The sequence below is a fragment of the Manihot esculenta genome, chromosome 9, assembly GCF_001659605.2.
Source record: "Manihot esculenta cultivar AM560-2 chromosome 9, M.esculenta_v8, whole genome shotgun sequence".
NCBI classification, from domain to species: domain Eukaryota; kingdom Viridiplantae; phylum Streptophyta; class Magnoliopsida; order Malpighiales; family Euphorbiaceae; genus Manihot; species Manihot esculenta.
The window spans coordinates 30,732,734-30,755,133 of record NC_035169.2 but is presented as its reverse complement, the minus strand read 5'-3'; the positions used below and the strand labels follow the sequence as shown (position 1 = coordinate 30,755,133).

The 22,400-nt window shown below is 39.5% G+C and overlaps 1 protein-coding gene across 1 annotated transcript; it reads left to right on the top strand.

Annotated features, from left to right (window-relative positions):
• The first annotated feature begins 1,662 nt into the window (after positions 1-1,662).
• On the top strand, positions 1,663-20,802 carry LOC110622713 (calcium-dependent protein kinase 13). Its single transcript, XM_021767315.2, has 7 exons — positions 1,663-2,812; positions 4,091-4,234; positions 4,445-4,597; positions 6,657-6,772; positions 7,413-7,580; positions 20,050-20,280; positions 20,375-20,802. The coding sequence occupies exons 1-7, from the start codon at positions 2,191-2,193 to the stop codon at positions 20,522-20,524; spliced, it is 1,584 nt and encodes a 527-aa protein (XP_021623007.1). The 5' UTR covers positions 1,663-2,190; the 3' UTR covers positions 20,525-20,802.
• Positions 20,803-22,400: the final 1,598 nt, after the last annotated feature.

Genomic DNA, 22,400 nt, shown 5'->3' with positions numbered 1-22,400 from the left:
GGCCTTGGCTACCTAACTATTTGCATCAATTTGGCTTTTCTTCTCAATTAAGAAAAAATAAATAATTTATTTTTTAATTCTTTTATAAAATTAAATACTTATTATTAGATGCGTTACAAAATATATACTTAAAAAAAATATTGACCAATAATATGATATAATAATATTCCCATCCAAACATGGAATTGCTTTGTTTCAGTTCCCATCAAAGACAACAGAAGACTCAAAGCTGCACAAAAGGGAAGGGAAGGTGGTCGTTAGAGAGTCAAATGAGACCCCACATAACCTTCCACTAACAGACACATTGGAGACAGGCCGCAGCAGCTCCCTTTTTTTTTTTTACAAATCAAAGGGACAACAAGAGGCATCTTCTCTTCTTAACTCCCGCACTATTTCCTCTCCTTTCATTTTTTTTTTATTTATTTCTGGTTTCCTTTTTTTCTAACCATGCATTCTCATTGAAATATATAAGGATAAAAAGTTACAAAAAAAAAAAAATTAAAAATCCAAAATAAACAGATACAACTCAAAAATAAAAACAAAATATAACTCAATAATAAATCAAACCACCAAGCTTAGAACAATGCAAATCACTCAATTCAGAATATAAATAAATTGAACCAATTAAATAAATATCGACCACCATATTATCATTCTAGTGATGAGATCATTTTATTGACTCATCACTGTAGTCGCCAAAATAATAATAAATATAATTCAGAGCAATAATAGTAAAAATAGAGTTAAACATAACGGTAACTGAAGAAACATAAAAAAAAAATACAATAAGCGAAAATATACAATAAGCGAAGATGATGAGGTATTTGGCACCACAAAATAAGACCATACAACATTAAAAGTAAAGAGTAGAGACAATAAAGATTGTAATTAAATAACAACACGTAAGAGTGATAATTACTAAAAATGTCGATGCAATCTCGAGTTACCAATGTCATGTAATCGAAATTAATTCTAAAAAATTGAAACTAAACACTCTTCAAATTAGGTCCATCATAAACTCTCTTTTAGAAAACTATTGAGAATTTGAAAATGTGAACAATTAAATTAACAATGGAATAAATACAATGAAAAAGAAAATACAACATATTCACACTTGATGAGGGGGAATTGAGAGAGAGGAAGCTCTAACCCTAGATAAATTAATCCCATACAAGAAAACAATAAGACAAATGAAATCGAAAATCAAAAGCCAAAAATAAACATAGGCGCCAAGCAGCTCCTTTATGTACCAAGAATATTGTTGTTAATATTAGAGAGTTACTTAAGAGTTTCTCGTGCATTTCCTTCTCACATATTAAAAAATGAAGAAATATTGCTGCTCACTCTTTAGCCCAGAAATTCCTTAGAGGGGCTCCTTTTTGATGTAATCCCTCCTTGCAAGACACCTTTATTCTCTATGTCTTGCTTTTTTAGATCGTTATAATCTATATTTCAAAAATTAGACCTAACTCATCCTTTCCTTTTGTTTTTTGGCATTCTACGTCCTTACCATTCAAATTAATTTTATATTATTGCCAGAATTCATATAGTTATATGTATAATAAATCAGAAAATATATTTATTCAAAGTGAAATTGATGATTAACAATCAAATATTAAAAATAAATGTGCAAAGGTTATTGAGAACAGTGAAAGTGAGGGGCTTTACAGTAAATTCAATCTTATTTTATAATTCAATGCCCATCACTCTGTCCGGCTCGCTCTAGAGTCTAGCATCTAGATGCTGGTTAAAATAGCGGCGAGAGTCGAACGGCACCCAACAAAAATTGGCGAATACTCGCTCTGTCAACTCTCCAACCAACGAACCCATCCTCTCTGTTTTCCTACCCACCGTCCCGTTCCGATCTCGATTAGCCGACGGAGGTCACAGAGCCAAAGACGACGATAAATTTTGTTTTTTTTTGAAAAAAAATATAAAAAATTAATAAATATATTACTAAAAAATAACTATCAAAAGACGAACTCTTCACAAAAGCTACCGTATCCGTACTCAGTCACCTCGCTAATATCACAACATGCTCTTTCTCCTTCTCTCTCAATTCGCTCGCGCTCTCTCTCTAGAATTAGGGGTAGGGACTCACTTGTAGAATGTGAAAGTGAAACCCTAGCTACTGTTTTCTACGAGATCTGTACTAAATCTCTGAATTTACTTACTGTAAGCTTTTTCTGAATGGGGAATTGCTGCAGATCTCCGGCTGCCGTCGCCAGAGAAGATGTTAAATCCAACTTCTCTGGCCATGATCACGCTAAGAAAGATGCCGGAGCTGCTAAGAAGGCGCCGATCACTGTCCTGACTGGTGTTGCCAAAGAGAATATTGAAGACAAGTACCTTGTCGATCGCGAGCTTGGCCGTGGAGAATTTGGCGTTACTTATCTTTGTATTGACCGTGATTCTAGAGAGTTACTGGCCTGTAAGAGTATCTCCAAGCGGAAACTGAGGACTGCTGTGGATATTGAAGATGTGAGACGTGAAGTGGCGATAATGAAGCACTTGCCTAATAATTCTAGCATTGTGAGCTTGAAGGAGGCTTGCGAGGATGACAATGCGGTGCATTTGGTTATGGAGTTGTGCGAGGGGGGTGAGCTGTTTGATAGGATTGTGGCCAGAGGACATTATACGGAGAGAGCAGCTGCGGCTGTCACACGGACAATTGTGGAGGTCGTGCAGCTGTGCCACAAGCATGGAGTGATTCATAGGGACTTGAAGCCCGAGAATTTTCTGTTTGCTAATAAGAAGGAGAATTCACCTTTGAAGGCCATTGATTTTGGATTGTCTATATTCTTCAAGCCAGGTTAGAGCTCGAATTTTACGGTTTTAGTTTTGGATACTGTTAGTGAGGATGACTTGTTTAGAATGGAATGCCAACTCTGTTATTATGCTGATGAGTAAAAAGTAGTTTGTAACATATCCTCCATACTCTTCTTCTTGTCCATACTCTTCTTCTTGTGAAATAAATTATGGAAATCAAATGCTGCCCTGTAAATTTTTTTTTTTTGAGAATGCACTGAATTTCCCAACAGTTTTGGATAACTAAATTTGGGGGTTACTTAATGGTATTGCGTGGATATAAATTATTGACTGAAGACTGGAATATACTAGGAATATAAAGAGCACGCTATCTGTTGAAAGTTGGAACGAGACATTGGAAGTAAGATAAATTGTTTGACACTTTAAGCATTTTATGTTGATTTGATTTAATAAAAATAAATCATTTATTGGAATAAAAAGACTAATATATTTTTATTCTTTTCAATGCCAGGAAAATACAATCATTCACATTTTGTGTTCAAAATATTGTGCTCCTGCAGCTTATAAACCTATAATCTGTTGTGTTCTTTCAAATTATAAACCTTATATATACCCAACAAAGTTGCTTTTCTATAACTGTAGTGGGAGCTCTTATCAGCAGATGTGAAGAAAAATCGTCAAAATATCCAAAGAAAAACAAACTCAACCAAGCTTGATGGGCATTTAAAATATTGATTGGTGTAATTTGAATGCACCTTTGAAGCTTCACTTTAAAAGTGATAGAGAATATTTCACTTTTCTGATTTGAATTAGCATATTTCACAACTGGCATATGTTCATTACTTTACAATTCTATCAAAGACCAAATCCTAATTACTGCTGCATAACTTGTTCATCAATTCTTTATCTACAGCGTCTGATTGTGGCATGTTTGAGTCCAAATGATTGAATTCTCCCATGAATTTCAGAGTTAATAATTCTATGCTATTGAATTTAAGTTGCTCTTGCCTATTCTAAACTTTAAAATTTGTTCAAAAACCACTGCCACATTGATTCAGCCATTGAGGACAGTGAGTTCATCTTGGCTAAGCTTAGAAAGGCTTTATGCCGAAGAGTGTGCTAGTGCCTTGTCCTAATTATTTTTACAGACATCTCTCATGTTGAAGCAACTAGCTTCCAGTAGAATTTATTTTGTCAATAAATTGTGAAGCAATAGTAGTGTGGTCTAAATCATTAATCACGTTTGACTGATTATGTTTGTTTGTGTTTTTAGTTACTATGTTACGCTGATAAAGTCTACTGCCTGAATTTTAAATTCCAGGTGAAAGGTTCTCAGAAATTGTTGGAAGTCCATATTACATGGCTCCAGAGGTGCTCAAGCGGAACTATGGACCAGAAATTGACATATGGAGTGCAGGGGTCATTCTTTACATTTTGTTGTGCGGAGTCCCCCCATTTTGGGCTGGTGATTATATTGTTGTTCTCTCTTTTTCTCTGCATGCGTGTCTGTGAGGCTAGGGAGGTTTTGGGATGTGTGCCTGCATCTTTTGTTATCCAATATATTTTTCGTTTTCCTATGTTCTCATAGTTACAGCTACTATTCCTTGTTTTATTATTATTTAGTGTTTTTCTTAAAAATGGTTATCATTTTAGCTAAGATCCACTTATAATGCAGAGTCTGAGCAAGGGGTTGCACAAGCCATTCTTCGTGGGATCATAGACTTCAAACGGGATCCATGGCCAAACATTTCTGAGAGCGCCAAGAGTCTAGTCAAGCAGATGTTGGAGCCAGACCCAAAGCTTCGACTAACTGCAAAGCAAGTGCTAGGTATTTACATCTATTTTGAGTTGCTTTGGTATCGATATCACCTTAAAAATTGTTTTTTTTGTTGTGTTGCAAGTTATAAGTAATGGCAATTGTGTCTTTTTCTTAATTATTATTATTATTATTATTATTTACTTTTTTGTCCTTCACTTCTTTTTTCTTTCAAAGTATGCATGTGGTGTAAGGTGTTTTGGGTTGGAAATGATTTGTTTGCAGGCACCATGACTTGCCTTTAAGGTAAATTTTTTTTGGTCTGACTGAGATGCTACTTTGTGATGAGATGCACTACATATCTAAGGATCTGTGCCTTGATTTAAGTCTTTGAGTATCGTTTTCTATGCTTCTTCTTTGTGTTAGACTTTAGTGGCTAAACATGAATGTTATATAAATCTATGCATCACCAATTTATGAATACTATGAAATAATCAATAAATAAACAAGCAAAAATGGAGAACATTTTTCACATGAAAAAGTAAGGCATCTTTAGCTGGAATTGCATGGTAAACTGACTAAAATGATTTCAAGCTTATTCTTCTTTTGGGGACTTTGATACATCTCTTATGTTAGTTATTAGCAGTTAAAATGAACATTCTACAAATCTGACCATTTTATGAATACTATGAAAATAAATAAATAAACAAGCAAAAAAAGGAGGAAAAAAATTTCTCATGAAGAAAGTAAGGCATCTTTAGCTGCAGTTACATGGTAAATTAACCTCAATGATTTCAATATTTAAGCACGTGTAAGTGTATCATAGCCAAACTGTAGACAGTAATGCTCCGGATAATTGAAATAATTTTTATCTTTTTTTTTTTTTGGATGTTTCCTATGTACTACTACTGCTACTACTTACTGCAGTGTCTTTCTAAGAGTATACTGTATTGGTTATAATATACTTAAATAAATTGAAATACTGTTATAAGGCCGAGCAGTCTTCTTTTAAAGATCTACTTTAATGGGCAATCTTTGTATGTATCGAACCACTTCTATCTTTCTTTTCTCAACACTCGCTGAGATATAGCTTCTGCAATATTATTGTTTGAAGTGGAAATACTTGATATTTTTGAATAGCTGCTTTATTGAACTCTTAAGAATTTGAGATCATAGCCTTATAGTGTTTAGATCCTAGCCTTATAATGTTTAGATTCAGAATTTCTTCTTTTGTTTTTTTAAATATCAGTTCCATTGTTGTCATTATTCATCAATATCTACAGATCACATCCAAATTTGCCCAACAATTGTTAATAGATACCTTTTTGTTTCTCATACGACAAATTTTTTTTATTTTACTTAAATTCTCATGCAAGACCTGCAATGCATATTTCTTTCTGCAAGGACAATTAACCTTAAGACTAATATGATCCCACAGATATTCTGTATTAGATTTTTGTGTGTACCTAGTGTATCATTCTCCCCAGATTGTGATCCAAGGATGAAGTGATGTAACTGTTTATGGTTTGCAACCTTTTGAATGGCTGCTTCCATGACTCTTGATTTGTGACCATCTGATTATAAAGGAGCTACCTTACTAGTGGGCCAAGTACTTTTCCTTCCTTCTGATAGGTTCTTGAGAAGGAGAAAAACTGGAGAAATTTAATCATAGGAATTGCCCAAATCAGAATAATACCGCTGTTTACAAACTTGCTCATAATTGGCAATATATTTTGGTTGTGATAGATAGTTAAAAGCATTGTTACAAACTTGCTCATAGTGGAGTTTGTATTTATTGAGGACCCATCTCAGGATATCTGATTAATAAAATGCAAATTTCTTCATACTTTTATTATATTGGCTGGATTTGGTAAAAATGATAAGCCTGAGAAATGGGATGGGGTTAAAATCCTAGCATGCCTTTTGAATAATTCTTATTATTAAGTCAAATTCCATGCAATATTTTGTGCTATGGACTTTGAACTGTTCGATGTGTGAAGCTGAAGATATAAATTTGAGGACTAGGCGTCTAACAATCTTTTCTATGTTTTATGGTTTTTGTATTTGTTGCTATAGAACTTGGCATGACAATAGCTAATTATGTTTCACTATATGTGGACTCCTTTTACAGAGCATCCGTGGCTCCAAAATGCTAAAAAGGCACCAAATGTTCCTCTTGGTGATGTTGTCAAGTCAAGACTCAAGCAATTTTCAATGATGAACAGATTCAAAAGAAAAGCCCTCAGGGTTGGTTTTCTGCCAAAACTTTCATCTTTTCATGAATTTGAACTGAATGTGAATTGGGATTTCTGTTTCTAGTAAAAAATAATAAAATTTTGGCATAATGACATTTAAATTCCTTGTTATTTGAAAGAATAAATTCATTTGTTTGTGTTTATGTAATAATTGACTTTTGGGTCGTGTATTTCGAAAGATGGATGAAAATATAGTTAAGTTTTGGTTCCGTCATGTATTTCCGTCCATCCGTTCAATGTTTGTCAATTTAACTGCTAGTCAAGCAACTGAAAGGTAGTCGATAAGGGACTATACTATTAATGATGGTAAAGCACAGCAATGAAAATGTTTGTAATGTTAAAATTTGGAGATAAAATGATAATTTATTCTGAGGGAAAAGTTATTTTCACTTCTAGTTAATGGTTAAAATTGAGAAAAATGAATGAAAGGAAGAAAGTGTATTTTAGAATTAAAATTTAGTGATTTTTTTCATCTGTTTTCCAAAATATAGGGATCCAAGTATTAATAATCGCATGACATAGGGATAAAAATGCAATTTACACTATCTGAAACCATATCTGTCCAAACGGAGTCTTATCATTCTATGTTATTTTTTACATCCATAAATGAAATACTTTGTACTTCCATTCAGGTTATTGCTGATTTTTTGTCCATTGAGGAAGTTGAAGACATCAAAGAGATGTTCAGGAAGATGGACACTGATAATGATGGTATTGTTTCAATTGAAGAATTGAAAGCTGGATATCAAAATTTTAACTCCCAGCTTGCAGAGTCTGAAGTTCAAATGCTTGTTGAATCTGTGAGTATACTTGCTTTATGTGTTCCTTATTATCAACAATACCCCCAGCATGATTGCAACAAATAAATCTTAAGCCCTCCTTTCCCATTAATGTTTGTGTATGCTAAATTGGAATTGCATCTTAAACATTAGACATTGTCAATTTACACATTTTGCAAATGCTGGAAACCTGAACCATCTGACTAGTTATGTCCTTTGGCCGGTTGTCCTAGAAACAATATATGCATGTCTTTCCTTTAGGCTGTCCATCCAAAATGCTGTTTTGACTCTGGAGTGATTACCTTATGGTTGGGGAAACTATCTCAAGGGTGTTGCAGCTGAAACTAGGTGTGAAATCAATCAGCTCGGAAACTATCTCAAGAAAACCGAATTTCAGGGTTTAACTGTTCTTTCTACTCTACTGGTCCTCATCTTCCTCAGCAAACACCATCCCTCGCCCAACACAGTAATCCAAATACAAAGATTCAGTTACACTGCCCAGAAATGAGAAATCCAAAAAATACTCCAAATACAGAGATTCAACAACAATATGATTTTGGCAGATAAAGAAAAACAACAATATGCCTAGAAATGAAAATCCAAACAATAATATAATTATAAACACACAGATTCAACCATAACCCTGCTCTTCAATCTTCATCTTCCTCGTTGAGGTTGTCTACTGAAACACAAAATTCAGTTCTCATCCTGCATTTCATTCAATAATACAGAAATTACATCCTCATTACACAGCTTTGACTTTCAAATAAACAAAATCATGAAAAAAGAAGTATTCATTCTGGTAAGGGGTGGTGGTTGGATGTCTGTCTTGGTGAGAAAAAGAAGAAGAATAAGGAGAGAAGGTAGTGAAGTTGCATTGCGACAGTCGATGCAGAAGAGAAGAGGAGAGAATTGGTTTGGAACTAGGAAAGGGAAAATGCTAAGATTCTCAGTCAGGAATCAGAAGAGAAGGATTATTGAAGAAGACGGTGAAGGGTGCTGACTGCCCAGAGAACATGAATTGAGTAAAGTTAGGTTAGGTTAAATTTAGGTGGGTTGGGCTTCAGGCCTTGAGAGTTAAAAATGCCTGGATTGGGCTTGAGGGCAGAGTAATAAGTAGTAAAATTGCTCATCAATTATTTCAGTTTCCTAACCTTAATAACTGAACTGTACCAAATAACTGAATTTTACTAGAATATAAGACTGAATGAGATATAGAAAAACTGGAAAAAAAGCCGAATTAAATCGATTTGGTTTGATTTTTTAATTAAAACTGATTGTTGCCGACTCCTAGCTCAAACCTCATAGCTTTTCATGTTCTTATACTCTGTTAATCTCCGGCATGCATAGCTAACAGGAATCTCTTTGCAATAATTGGTCATTTTTGTGCATGTATATGCACATTTACGTCAGCTGTTTGCTGTTGCCCCTCCTGACCTCTCTGTGCAATCATATAAACCTTCCTTGTTGCTTTTTCGTCCTGTAGAAATTTCATGCTGCCAGTTCCTCTGTTTCATCTCTCTCCTATACTTCCTCAACGTCATTGCCATATCCAATCTTATCCAACATATTTGTCCTCTTCCCCACATTATCTCTCTCCTATACTTCCCCTGTTCTATGCCCCTCTTTTATTCTCTTTCGTCATCTTTCTTCACTGCCACGCCTCACTGCATCCACTTCATTCCTGCCACATATCAATCAATGTATTGGAGTTGAATGAAGTCAATGGTGTTATTGTCTCAGTTATCTTTACCACATGTATGAGAGTATGGTGAATGGGCTTGGGGTTACCATTGTTGCAAACTTAAGTTGGATCAATAGGAAGAGAAATTAATTGGAGGATGGAGCTATACTTTCCCCTGATTCCAGAATTTGGTACCCGGTTATATAGCAATACAACGATGGACATGCAAACTCTCTAATGTGCTTGTGAGTTTGAGTTTGGGCATGGATAATTAAGTTCTGGAGCGAAAGTAAAAGGGGAGTGGGTTATTTATTTATTTTTTTCCTGGGGTGCAGAAGTTGGTTCGTTTTGTGCGTGTGTTTTTTGGGGATGGGAGAGTAGAGGAAGAAAATTAGCATGCTACTTAGTACTGCTGCATGATTCTGTTAGCCAAATCACGTAGAGAGCTAATGATGGTAAACAATGGAAATCATTTGAAGCGTTGAGATCTAAACTTAACATTTTAAACGTCCAGGTTGAAACTAAAATCTAATTAGAAATATGGGTTGATTATACAATGAAAAAGATGTCTGCAGGGTACATATCTGCAGCAAGATGTCTTTGCCTTGAAATATAATATTAATAACAAATGATCTTGTACCAATGGGCTTCATCTCATTGGTATAGAGGTCGTGTCCAGGGCTAAGAGACCTCGAGTTCAAATTCCAATAGGAGGCAATTGTACCAAACAAAAAAACAATGATCTTGTAATGTGGACAATTATTGAAAGGCATTGAAGGAAATTGTAACGACCTGAAAATCGGACCGCTACCGGCGCTAGGATCCAGATCGGCTTAAGGCCGCCGGGACCCGTAGCAAGCCAAACATTCATCCTATGAACCTGTTTAATCTCATACATGATCAACAACATACATAAAAATTTTGAACTTTTCTTTCATTCATTCACCAAACTCAACCTGTGCATGCACTATTCATAAACATAAACATTAACCCCACCTTGGAGTCCTCATCAATGCTCCAATGGGGTGACATAACATAAATTAAGTTTGGTTTACAATAATCATCATTAAACATTTGAGATCATGTACTAAAAAGGGATTAACATAATACTATGGTCAAGCACAGTTCTAAACTTCCATAAACATTATTACATAACATTTCTATATCATACTTTTTACATTACATCATATCCATATCCACATCTAGCTATTACATAACACATGACTCTACTCCTGCTGACCTCCTGGTCTACCCTGTACCTACAAATCTGGGGGTTAAGGGAGAGGGGTGAGCTATAAAGCCCAGTGAGCAGAATAATTAAACATTCAAATTAAATTTCATGCTTTCATGAAATGCAACATATCACAAACAATCCACATCAAGGATGAACTTGTCACCAATAGCCCACTACTCATTCCAATAGTGCCAGGGGCGTAGACTGGGCCTCACTGGTTTTTCTCTTACATTACATTCATAACATAACATTCCAATATGCCAGGGGCGTAGAATGGGCCTCACTGGTCTTTCTCTTACATAGTGCCAGGGGCGTAGAATGGGCCTCACTGGTCTTCCATACCGTATCACATCATATCATAACGTAGTGCGGCTAAAGGATCATCCAACATTCATCCACATCAACAACATATTATGCAATGCAACATATTCGTGGATTCTAATGCAAGCACCCTAATATATCTCATGGCATTCATGATGCGTGTATCATGCTCAGGATTTATTTATTTACTTTGAAATGAAATAAGATATTCCACTCACCTCTGGCTGAAGCTCTAATAGACTCAGAAGCAGCTGAACTCACTGCTGGGGTCCTCGGTTCCTCGGGTCCGAACCTACACAGGTGGACTCAAATGAGGGACCTAACATACATAAACATGATTCTAAAATACTCCCCAAAAACCCCCTAAAACACCTTGAAACAATCACATAAATCATGCAAAGGAGGGCTGAACAGGGCACTTTCGGCGGCAGGTTCGGAGGCCGAAAGGCCCTTCAAAGCCGAAAGTCATGCACCTTCGGTGGCACTTTCGGCGGCCGAAGGTTCCCTCCAGAGACGAAACTCATGCATGTTCGGCGGCACCTTCGGCGGCCAAAACTCCCTTCCAGAGCCAAAAGTCCACTTTCGGGGACAGGGTTCGGCAGCCGATACATGCTACCAAAGGCAGGTTCGGCGGCCGAAAGAGCCTTCGGCTGCCGAACTTGAGTTCTTCCCAAAGGGCAGAAACTCAGCTCAACATGCATAAACGCCTCCCAACTCATTCAATCATGCATTTTCCTATTCTACAACATGCATACTCAAGCATACAAGCTCCTAGGGGCTTCAAACTATCCTAAACCCCATCTACAACACATCAAACATGCATATCCAACATACATTGTTCATAAACGCACAGTAAACCCATAAACTTCACATAAACCTACACATGCATTTCTACCCCAAGAAACTCCATAAAACTTACTTAAAACATTAAAGGAACTATGGATCTACTCTTACCTCTTGAAGAACGAGAGGAAAGACGATCCAACTTGGAGATGGGAGAGATCTCCACTCTTTGGTCTCCAAGCTTCCAAAACTCGCTCTTTTGTTCAAATATCTTCAAATCAACATAAAGCTTGTTAAAACACGAAAGATCGAAGGAAAAACATCTAAAATGAACCATGGGAGAGCAAGAACTCACCGTGGCCGAAAATGGGGAGAAAACTCGCCCGTTTCGGCCATGGAGCTCTTATATAGGGGCTGGCAGACCACCTTTCGGCAGCCTAAAGTGCTTCCAAAACTCATGCAAGTTCGGCGGCCGAACCTTTGAAACTTTCGGAAGCCTAACTTGCCCCCCCTAAACCATCCCACGTTCGGCGGCCGAACTTGAGGTTCGGCGGCCGAACTTGAGGTTCGGCGGCCGAACCTGGAAATGTCTCCTTGGTCTTTTTCTTTCAAAACTCATTTTCCTTCTTACTTAAAATCATCAAATACATTAAAACATTTTATAAAAACATGATTTTACCCTTCTAGAGGTTTCCGACATTCGGGATCCCATCGGACGGTAGGAATTCCGATACCGGAGTCTAGCCGGGTATTACATTCTTCCCCCCTTAAGAACATTCGTCTCCGAATGTTCACCAACAAACACATGGCATAGCATAAAACATAAACATTCATACAAAGCACATAAAAACTCACCTTAGAAGAGATGAGGATATTGCCGGAGCATAGACTCCCGTGTCTCCTAGGTACACTATTCGATGTTGTGGTGATTCCAAAGGACTTTCACCATCGGGATCTCCTTGTTTCTCAACTTTCTGATCTGAGTGTCAAGAATCCGTACTGGCTGTTCAACATAAGTGAGATCCTCTTGGATCTCCATATCAGGCTCACTAAGAACCTTACCCGGATCTGACACAAACTTTCGTAGCATAGAAATATGGAAAACCGGATGGATTCTCTCCATTGAAGCAGGTAAATCTAGCTTATACGATACATTCCCAATCTTTTGCAAGATCTCAAAGGGCCCAATGTACTGTGGAGCTAGCTTACCTTTCTTCCCGAACCGAATCACCTCTTTCATTGGAGACACCTTGAGCAATACCAAATCCCCCTCCTGAAACTCTACTTGCCTTCTGCGGATGTCTGCATAACTCTTCTGCCTGCTTGCAGCAGTTTTGATCCTTTCTCTGATTATGGGCACCACTCTGCTGGTGATCTCTACTAGCTCAGGCCCTGCCAAGGCCTTTTCTCCCACTTCTTCCCAATAGACAGGCGACCTGCACTTCCTTCCATACAAAGCTTCATATGGGGCCATCCCTATGCTGGCATGATGGTTGTTATTGTAGGCAAACTCCACTAAAGGTAGATGTTGCCTCCAAGAACTGCCAAAATCCAGCACACATTCTGAGCATATCCTCTATTGTCTGGATGATCCTCTCTGATTGTCCGTCCGTCTGTGGATGGAAAGCAGTGCTAAAATCCAATTTGGTACCCATAGCGTTCTGCAGACTCCGCCAAAACCTGGAGGTGAACTGGGGTCCTCGATCAGACACTATTGAAACAGGAACCCCATGCAGCCTGACAACCTCATCAACATACACCTGCGCCAACTTGTCCACAGAATAGCCGCTCCTGACAGGGATGAAGTGAGCAGATTTGGTGAGTCTATCCACAATCACCTATATGGAGTTCAATCTGTTGGACGTCGCCGGTAACCCCACCACGAAGTCCATAGCTATATTCTCCCATTTCCACTCTGGAATAGGTAGTGGGTTAAGCATTCCAGCAGGCTTCTGATGTTCCAGCTTCACCCTCTGACACACTTCGCAGGCTGACACAAACTGTGCCACTTCTCTTTTCATAGCTGGCCACCAATAAACCTTCTTCAGATCTTGATACATCTTGGTGGCTCCAGGGTGAACACTGTATCTGGCATTATGAGCCTCTCTCATAATGTCTCCCTTCAGCCCTATGTCATCTGGTACACATAGTCTGCTCCCATAGCGGAGGATCCCCTTGCTGTCGAATCTGAACTCACTATCTTTGCCTGACTGAACAGTCCTGACAATCTTTACTAACTCTGGGTCCTCGTGTTGTTTCTAAGCCACCTGCTCCAGAAACATGGGTGCCACTCTCATCTGGGCTATCAAAGCACCTGTACCAGACAACTCCAACTGTAGACCTTCATTGATGAGCTCGAAGAACTCCCTCACTACTGGCCTCCTCTCTGCTGAAATATGGGACAAACTGCCAAGTGATTTCTGGCTTAAGGCGTCTGCCACAACATTCGCCTTACCCGGATGGTACTGGATCTTGCAATCATAGTCACTGAGCAGTTCTACCCATCTTCTCTGCCTCAAATTCAGCTCTCTCTGACTCAGGATGTACTGCAGGCTCTTATGATCTGTGAAGATCTCACATTTAACCCCATAAAAGTAGTGCCTCCACATCTTGAGTGCAAAGATTACTGTTGCCATCTCTAGGTCATGTGTAGGGTAATTCAACTCGTGCTTCTTCAGCTGCCTAGAAGCATAAGCAATCACCCTTTCATTCTGCATTAGCACACAATCCAGTCCCACACGGGATGCATCACAATACACTGAGAAGTCTTCATTACTAGCTGGCAGAGCTAACACTGGTGCTGAAGTCAACCTCTTCTTGAGCTCCTCAAAGCTTTCTTCACACTGGTCGGTCCACACAAACCTCTGGTTCTTCTTAGTCAGTCTGGTCATAGGAGCTGCAATCTTAGAGAAGTCCTGAACGAACCTCCTGTAGTAACCTGCCAAACCCAAGAAACTCTTGATCTCTGTCACCGTAGTGGGTCTAGGCCAGTTAGCTACAGCTTCCACTTTCTTGGGGTCTACCTCGATTCCATTTTCTGACACCACATGCCCCAAGAAAGAGATGCTCCTCAGCCAGAACTCACACTTGGAGAACTTGGCATACAAGCCATGTTCCCTCAAGGTCTGCAAAACCAACCTCAGATGATGGGCATGCTCCTCTGCATTCCTGGAATACACTAAGATATCATCTATGAAGACAATAACAAAGTGATCCAGGTACTGACTAAACACTCTGTTCATGAGATCCATGAATGCTGCAGGGGCATTGGTTAACCCGAACGGCATCACAAGGAACTCATAGTGCCCATATCTGGTCCTAAATGCTGTCTTCGGTACATCCTCTTCCCTTATCCTCAGCTGATGGTACCCTGATCTCAGATCTATCTTGGAGAAACAACCCGCTCCTGCTAGCTGGTCGAATAGATCGTCGATCCTTGGCAACGGGTACTTATTCTTGGTAGTGACCTTGTTCAACTGCCTGTAGTCGATACAAAGTCTAAGGGATCCATCCTTCTTTTTCACAAATAGCACTGGAGCACCCCAAAGTGAGGTACTCGGTCGGATGAAACCCCTATCTACCAGCTCTTGCAACTGCTCTTTTAACTCTTTCAATTCTGCTGGTACCATCCTGTAGGGAGGGATAGAGATCGGTCTAGTTCCAGGCATCAATTCAATTTCAAACTCTATCTCCCTAGCAGGTGGTAAACCTGGCAGCTCGTCTGGGAAAACATCTAAGAACTCTCTGACCACTGGCACTAAGGCGGGCTCTCTGACATGACTATCCAGCTCTCTCACATGAGCTAGAAAACCTTGACAACCTCTCCTGAGCAGCCTACGAGCCTGTAGGGCTTATATCAAACCTCTAGGTGTACTCCCCCTGTCTCCTCTGAAGACAACCTCTGACCCATCCTGACATCTGAACCTGACTACCTTGTCTCTGCAATCCAAGGTAGCACCATGGGTAGATAGTCAATCCATCCCTAGAATGACGTCAAAATCTGTCAAATCTAGAACCACAAGGTCGGCGGACAGGCATCTTCCCTCCACAAAAACTGGACTACACTGGCAGACCGACTCTGCCACTGACGGGTCACACTTGGGTCCACTGACCCATAGGGGACACTCTAACCCAGAGACCATCAATCCCAACCTCTCGACGGCCCTCGGAGCAATGAAAGAATGAGATGCACCAGGGTCCATTAATGCATACACATCAGAACAACCAATGATGAGATTACCTGACACCACGGTGTTGGATGTGTTTGCCTCCTGCTGAGTCATGGTGAAGATCCGTGCTGGAGCTGATGGACCTTCACCCCTGAAACCCGTTGAAGAAGAGGCTGCCCCTCTCCCTCGACCTCTGCCACTAGCCTGAGTCGCGGCCGGAGCTACTGGCTGAGCCACACTACCAGAAGCTGTCTGCTGAGACTGTGTCACAAAAGCTGCCCTAGGACACTCCCGTGCCATGTGTCCCTCCTGCCCACATCTGAAGCAGGCTGTCGTCCCAACCAGACATACTCCTTTGTGCGGCTTCCCACACTTCTTGCATACTGCATTATCTGCACCTGAGCTCGAACCACTTCCTAATCCCAAACCAGACTTGATCTTGCTCCAGAACTTGTTCTTCTTTGGCTTCTTGGTGGTACTGCTCCACCTTTTACTAGCTGAACTCAGAGAAGAAGGGTCCATCCTTCCCCCACCTGGGGTCTTGGAATCAGAAGGCTGTGCCACTGACTGTTTGACTTTTCCCTCGATGATTGCACTAGCCTCCATCCTCCGAGCCATATCCACAATGGCATGGAAACTCTCCCTCTCTGCTGACTGAATCAAGGAGGAATACCTGGAATGGAGCTTCATGATATACCTCCTTGACTTTTTCTGATCTGTATCCAGATTTTGCCCGGCAAACGGCAACAGCTCCAAAAACCTGTCTGTGAACTCATCCACACTCATCTCATCCGTCTGCCTCAGCTGCTCGAACTCAATCATCTTCAATTCTCTTGAACTGTCAGGAAAAGCCCATCCTGCAAACTCATTTGCAAACTCCTCCCACGATAGGCTGTCCAACCTCGGGTTCACATAGTTCTTAAACCACTCTCGGGCCTTCTTGCATTTTAGTGTGAACCCAGCCATCTGAATGGCTCTACTGTCATCAGCTCCTATCTCATCTGTAATTGTCTTGACCCTCTCAAGGTACACAAACGGGTCATCACCGGTTTCAAACTGTGGAGAACCCAGCTTCATGTAATCGGTCATCTTGACCTTGCTCCCCCCAGATGAGCTAGGTTTAGGTATTTGGGTTTCTGGGACAGTAGGTGCTGCTGGTGGTGGAGGAGGTGCAGCATCCCCTGGGGTAGGGTTTGCTGTACCTGGATAGAAAGATGGGGGTGGGTACATAGGGTATTGTGGGTACGGTGGGTAGAAAGGTGGGTATGGCATCTGAGAGGGATAAGGGTTAAAACTGGGGTAATCCGATGTACCTCCCATCGAATACCCGGGATTATGTGAAAAGGGTAGGTAGTAAGGTGGCTGAACAAATCCCGAGGCCTGAGTGCCTCCTTGGGACTCTCCCATTCCCTGTTCCGACATACTTACTCCGAGACTGCCATCTCTCCTCTGATCCACATCCATCTGATCCCTCACATCCTCTGACATAACCCCTTGCACTGTTCCCCTCACTGATCTGCTTCTACCTAGATCCAAAGACCTTCTAGGGTCTCTTACTGCTCTTTCTCTGCTGGACCTACTTGACATTGCCCTAGGCAATACAGGAGGACGGGTATCAGTGCCCTCGTCCTGGGGTGGTACTCCAGTCAATCGTGCAGATCGACGAGTTCCTCTCATCCTGTTTTCTGAAAAACAGCATACATCACATAGAACATTAGCATCAAATGGTTCGTGTGCAAACACATGAACCCGCATCACATATCAAAGTATAACATTAATGCACATGCATAAAATCATGGCATTTCACATCATCATTCAAGACATGACTCTTTATCCTATCCTAGTGGACATGATCTTCCTATCGTGCTTGATCTTCTATAACATCTATGAGCCCGACACTCTAGGTCCGACCATATGAACCTAGGGCTCTGATACCAATCTGTAACGACCCGAAAATCGGACCGCTACCGGCGCTAGGATCCAGATCGGCTTAAGGCCGCCGGGACCCGTAGCAAGCCAAACATTCATCCTATGAACCTGTTTAATCCCATACATGATCAACAACATACATAAAAATTTTGAACTTTTCTTTCATTCATTCACCAAACTCAACCTGTGCATGCACTATTCATAAACATAAACATTAACCCCACCTTGGAGTCCTCATCAATGCTCCAATGGGGTGACATAACATAAATTAAGTTTGGTTTATAATAATCATCATTAAACATTTGAGATCATGTACTAAAAAGGGATTAACATAATACTATGGTCAAGCACAGCTCTAAACTTCCATAAACATTATTACATAACATTTCTATATCATACTTTTTACATTACATCATATCCATGTCCACATCTAGCTATTACATAACACATGACTCTACTCCTGCTGACCTCTTGGTCTACCCTGTACCTGCAAACCTGGGGGTTAAGGGAGAGGGGTGAGCTATAAAGCCCAGTGAGCAGAATAATTAAACATTCAAATTAAATTTTATGCTTTCATGAAATGCAACATATCACAAACAATCCACATCAAGGATGAACTTGTCACCAATAGCCCACTACTCATTCCAATAGTGCCAGGGGCGTAGACTGGGCCTCACTGGTCTTTCTCTTACATTACATTCATAACATAACATTCCAATATGCCAGGGGCGTAGAATGGGCCTCACTGGTCTTTCTCTTACATAGTGCCAGGGGCGTAGAATGGGCCTCACTGGTCTTTCTCTTACATAGTGCCAGGGGCGTAGAATGGGCCTCACTGATCTTCCATACCGTATCACATCATATCATAACGTAGTGCGGCTAAAGGATCATCCAACATTCATCCACATCAACAACATATTATGCAATGTAACATATTCGTGGATTCTAATGCAAGCACCCTAATATATCTCATGGCATTCATGATGCGTGTATCATGCTCAGGATTTATTTATTTACTTTGAAACGAAATAAGATATTCCACTCACCTCTGGCTGAAGCTCTAATAGACTCAGAAGCAGCTGAACTCACTGCTGGGGTCCTCGGTTCCTCGGGTCCGAACCTACACAGGTGGACTCAAATGAGGGACCTAACATACATAAACATGACTCTAAAATACTCCCCAAAAACCCCCTAAAACACCTTGAAACAATCACATAAATCATGCAAAGGAGGGCTGAACAGGGCACTTTCGGCGGCAGGTTCGGAGGCCGAAAGGCCCTTCAGAGCCGAAAGTCATGCACCTTCGGTGGCACTTTCGGCGGCCGAAGGTTCCCTCCAGAGACGAAACTCATGCATGTTCGGCGGCACCTTCGGCGGCCGAAACTCCCTTCCAGAGCCGAAAGTCCACTTTCGGGGGCAGGGTTCGGCAGCCGATACATGCTACCGAAGGCAGGTTCGGCGGCCGAAAGAGCCTTCGGCTGCCGAACCTGAGTTCTTCCCAAAGGGCAGAAACTCAGCTCAACATGCATAAACGCCTCCCAACTCATTCAATCATGCATTTTCCTATTCTACAACATGCATACTCAAGCATACAAGCTCCTAGGGGCTTCAAACTATCCTAAACCCCATCTACAACACATCAAACATGCATATCCAACATACATTGTTCATAAACGCACAGTAAACCCATAAACTTCACATAAACCTACACATGCATTTCTACCCCAAGAAACTCCATAAAACTTACTTAAAACATTAAAGGAACTATGGATCTACTCTTACCTCTTGAAGAACGAGAGGAGAGACGATCCAACTTGGAGATGGGAGAGATCTCCACTCTTTGGTCTCCAAGCTTCCAAAACTCGCTCTTTTGTTCAAATATCTTCAAATCAACATAAAGCTTGTTAAAACACGAAAGATCGAAGGAAAAACATCTAAAATGAACCATGGGAGAGCAAGAACTCACCGTGGCCGAAAATGGGGAGAAAACTCGCCCGTTTCGGCCATGGAGCTCTTATATAGGGGCTGGCAGACCACCTTTCGGCAGCCTAAAGTGCTTCCAAAACTCATGAGGTTCGGCGGCCGAACCTTTGAAACTTTCGGAAGCCTAACTTGCCCCCCCTAAATCATCCCACGTTCGGCGGCCGAACTTGGAAATGTCTCCTTGGTCTTTTTCTTTCAAAACTCATTTTCCTTCTTACTTAAAATCATCAAATACATTAAAACATTTTATAAAAACATGATTTTACCTTTCTAGAAGCTTCCGACATCCGGGATCCCACCGGACGGTAGGAATTCCGATACCGAAGTCTAGCTGGGTATTACAGAAATCCTATTCTATATATATTGAATGGTCAAAATTTTTAACAGGTAGATACAAATGGGAAAGGTACATTAGATTATGGGGAATTTATTGCTGTTTCTCTCCACCTACGAAGAATGGCCAATGATGAGCATCTTCACAAGGCATTTTCCTACTTTGACAAGGACGGCAATGGTTATATTGAACCAGATGAGCTCCGAGATACCTTGATGGAAGATGGTGCAGATGATTGTACAAATGTTGCGGATGACATCTTCCAAGAGGTGGATACAGATAAGGTGAAGAGCCAATATCTTTTTCAATAATCATTTTTTTGACCCTGTTAATTCAGTGGATTGAAAATTTTGACATGATACTCTCCAATGAACACAGGATGGGAAAATAAGCTATGATGAATTTGTTGCAATGATGAAAACTGGAACTGATTGGAGGAAGGCTTCCCGTCATTACTCCAGGGGGAGATTTAACAGTCTAAGCATGAAGTTAATGAAGGATGGTTCACTAAACTTGGGGAATGAGTGAGACAGAAACACAAGGTATTACTTTTTAATTATTTGATGAAAAGAAAGTTTAGGGTTATCACTGTCCATGTTAGGCGTGCTTTCTTTTGTGATTATTTTATGGGGGGGCAATCTTTGATTATGTGGGGCTATGTTGCTTGGGAAATTAGGCAAATTACGGAGGCTGATCACATCTCTCTCTCTCTCTGTGCAAATGTTGATCATGTAAAAATAGTGCTTTTGTAGCCTTGGTCCAGGATGTATGATTCTGTCCATTATATCATTTCAACCTTTTGATAATTGTTTCCTCTTAACACGAGACATGACAATGTGAGTTTTGAAATCCGTAGGGCTGTAGTATATTTTCGTCAAAGAAAGGGTTAATGCGATGATATTTGACCCACGCCTTTCACCATCTCCTATTTTTTTCTTTCCCCACTTTGATATTTATGTCAGCAAGATTTTTTCCCCCCTTCCCCGCTCCAATAATTCTATCCCAAAAGATCTCTCTCTCACTCTCTCTCACTCTCTCTCACACACACACACCAAAAAAAAAAAAAAAAGGAAAGACAAGGGAAAAAGGTCCCTTTGATATTTATGTTAGATTTTTATTTCAACTTCCTTGTGTTCTTAGCTTGGACTTGGGTTGGGTTCACATGTTTTTGGAGTTCACTTCTTTCTTGTACTCGACGATGATGGCTTTATTGATTTATCATTATTGTTTTGCTTTTTGGAGAATTTGTATGGTAAATCAGTACTTTTTACATTATTTCATATATCTTCTTAACAGATTATTTTGATTAAAAAAGATGTCACGCAATATCGCAATGCATATTCGATGTTCTGGGGGAAAGATATAAGTAGAAAAATAGCAACGACGAGTAATGACTAATGGGAGAAATCATTTAAAAGGGGACGCCAAGACTGCCCTGTAATTACAAGAAATAACACACAAAAAAAAAATGTAAAAATGAAGTAGAGCAATTTAAGAAAAGAGCAAAGAGAAAGGGCCCCTGGATGATATTCAAGGCAAATGAGACGGATTTTTGCATGCGTCCGTGTATACGGATCCAATGAAAAGTTAAAATTTTATAAGTTTTCATTTTAAATTATGTGTTGAGATTATATTGGATAAATATATATGTCATAAAAGAATTCTATAATTTTCCGATGAAACAGGACACAACGTCCAATAATAGAATACGGTGGGTGATAAATCTGAGGGAGAAAACCAGGTAAAACGAGAGATGTTTACAAATAAGAAGTTTAAGAACGGTGCCAATAAAAATAGTTTTAAGAATTTGAGTTTCACTCCATGTTAAATTAGAGTTAATGATATACTAAATATTTTTTAATAATATAGTACGAAATTAATAATCTTTTAAAAAGTAATATATTATCGAAATTATTAATTGAATATATAATACTTCCTAAAAATATTCCAAAAATGTTTAATTAAACTTAAATTTTGATATAGTAAAGTTTATGGTACAGTGAATTTAAAAAATTTACATATTACAAAATAAATATATATAGACGGAACTTGATTGTGTTATTGTTATTTAATAACTATTTTGATGTATATAAATATCTACATAGTATATTTTGCAAGTAACAATATAAACCCTTAATCCCTAATTCAAAACAAGCAGCGTTTTCTTTTATAATTTTTGTTTTCTCCACCTGCAAAAGCGATTGTTATATTCTATATTGAATTAAATCGAATTATCTAGTAAATTAAACTAAGTTTCTTTACCATCTTAATCTTCGAAGTTGATACATAAAAAAGAATTTTCATGAAAATATTTATTAAAAAATATATAAAGTTTTTTAATGTTCTAAATATTAAAAATGTAAATATATCTTTCAAAACATATTTTCTGTAAAACAAAGAGTCG

What these genes read in the sequence shown, in the direction of transcription:
- LOC110622713 (XM_021767315.2), top strand. Translation starts at nt 2,191, where the DNA reads ATGGGGAATTGCTGCAGATCTCCGGCTGCCGTCGCCAGAGAAGATGTT. An exon ending in TTCAAATGCTTGTTGAATCT is followed by an intron (nt 7,581 to 20,049) that starts GTGAGTATACTT and finishes AATTTTTAACAG; the next exon opens with GTAGATACAAATGGGAAAGG. An exon ending in AAGAGGTGGATACAGATAAG is followed by an intron (nt 20,281 to 20,374) that starts GTGAAGAGCCAA and finishes CAATGAACACAG; the next exon opens with GATGGGAAAATAAGCTATGA.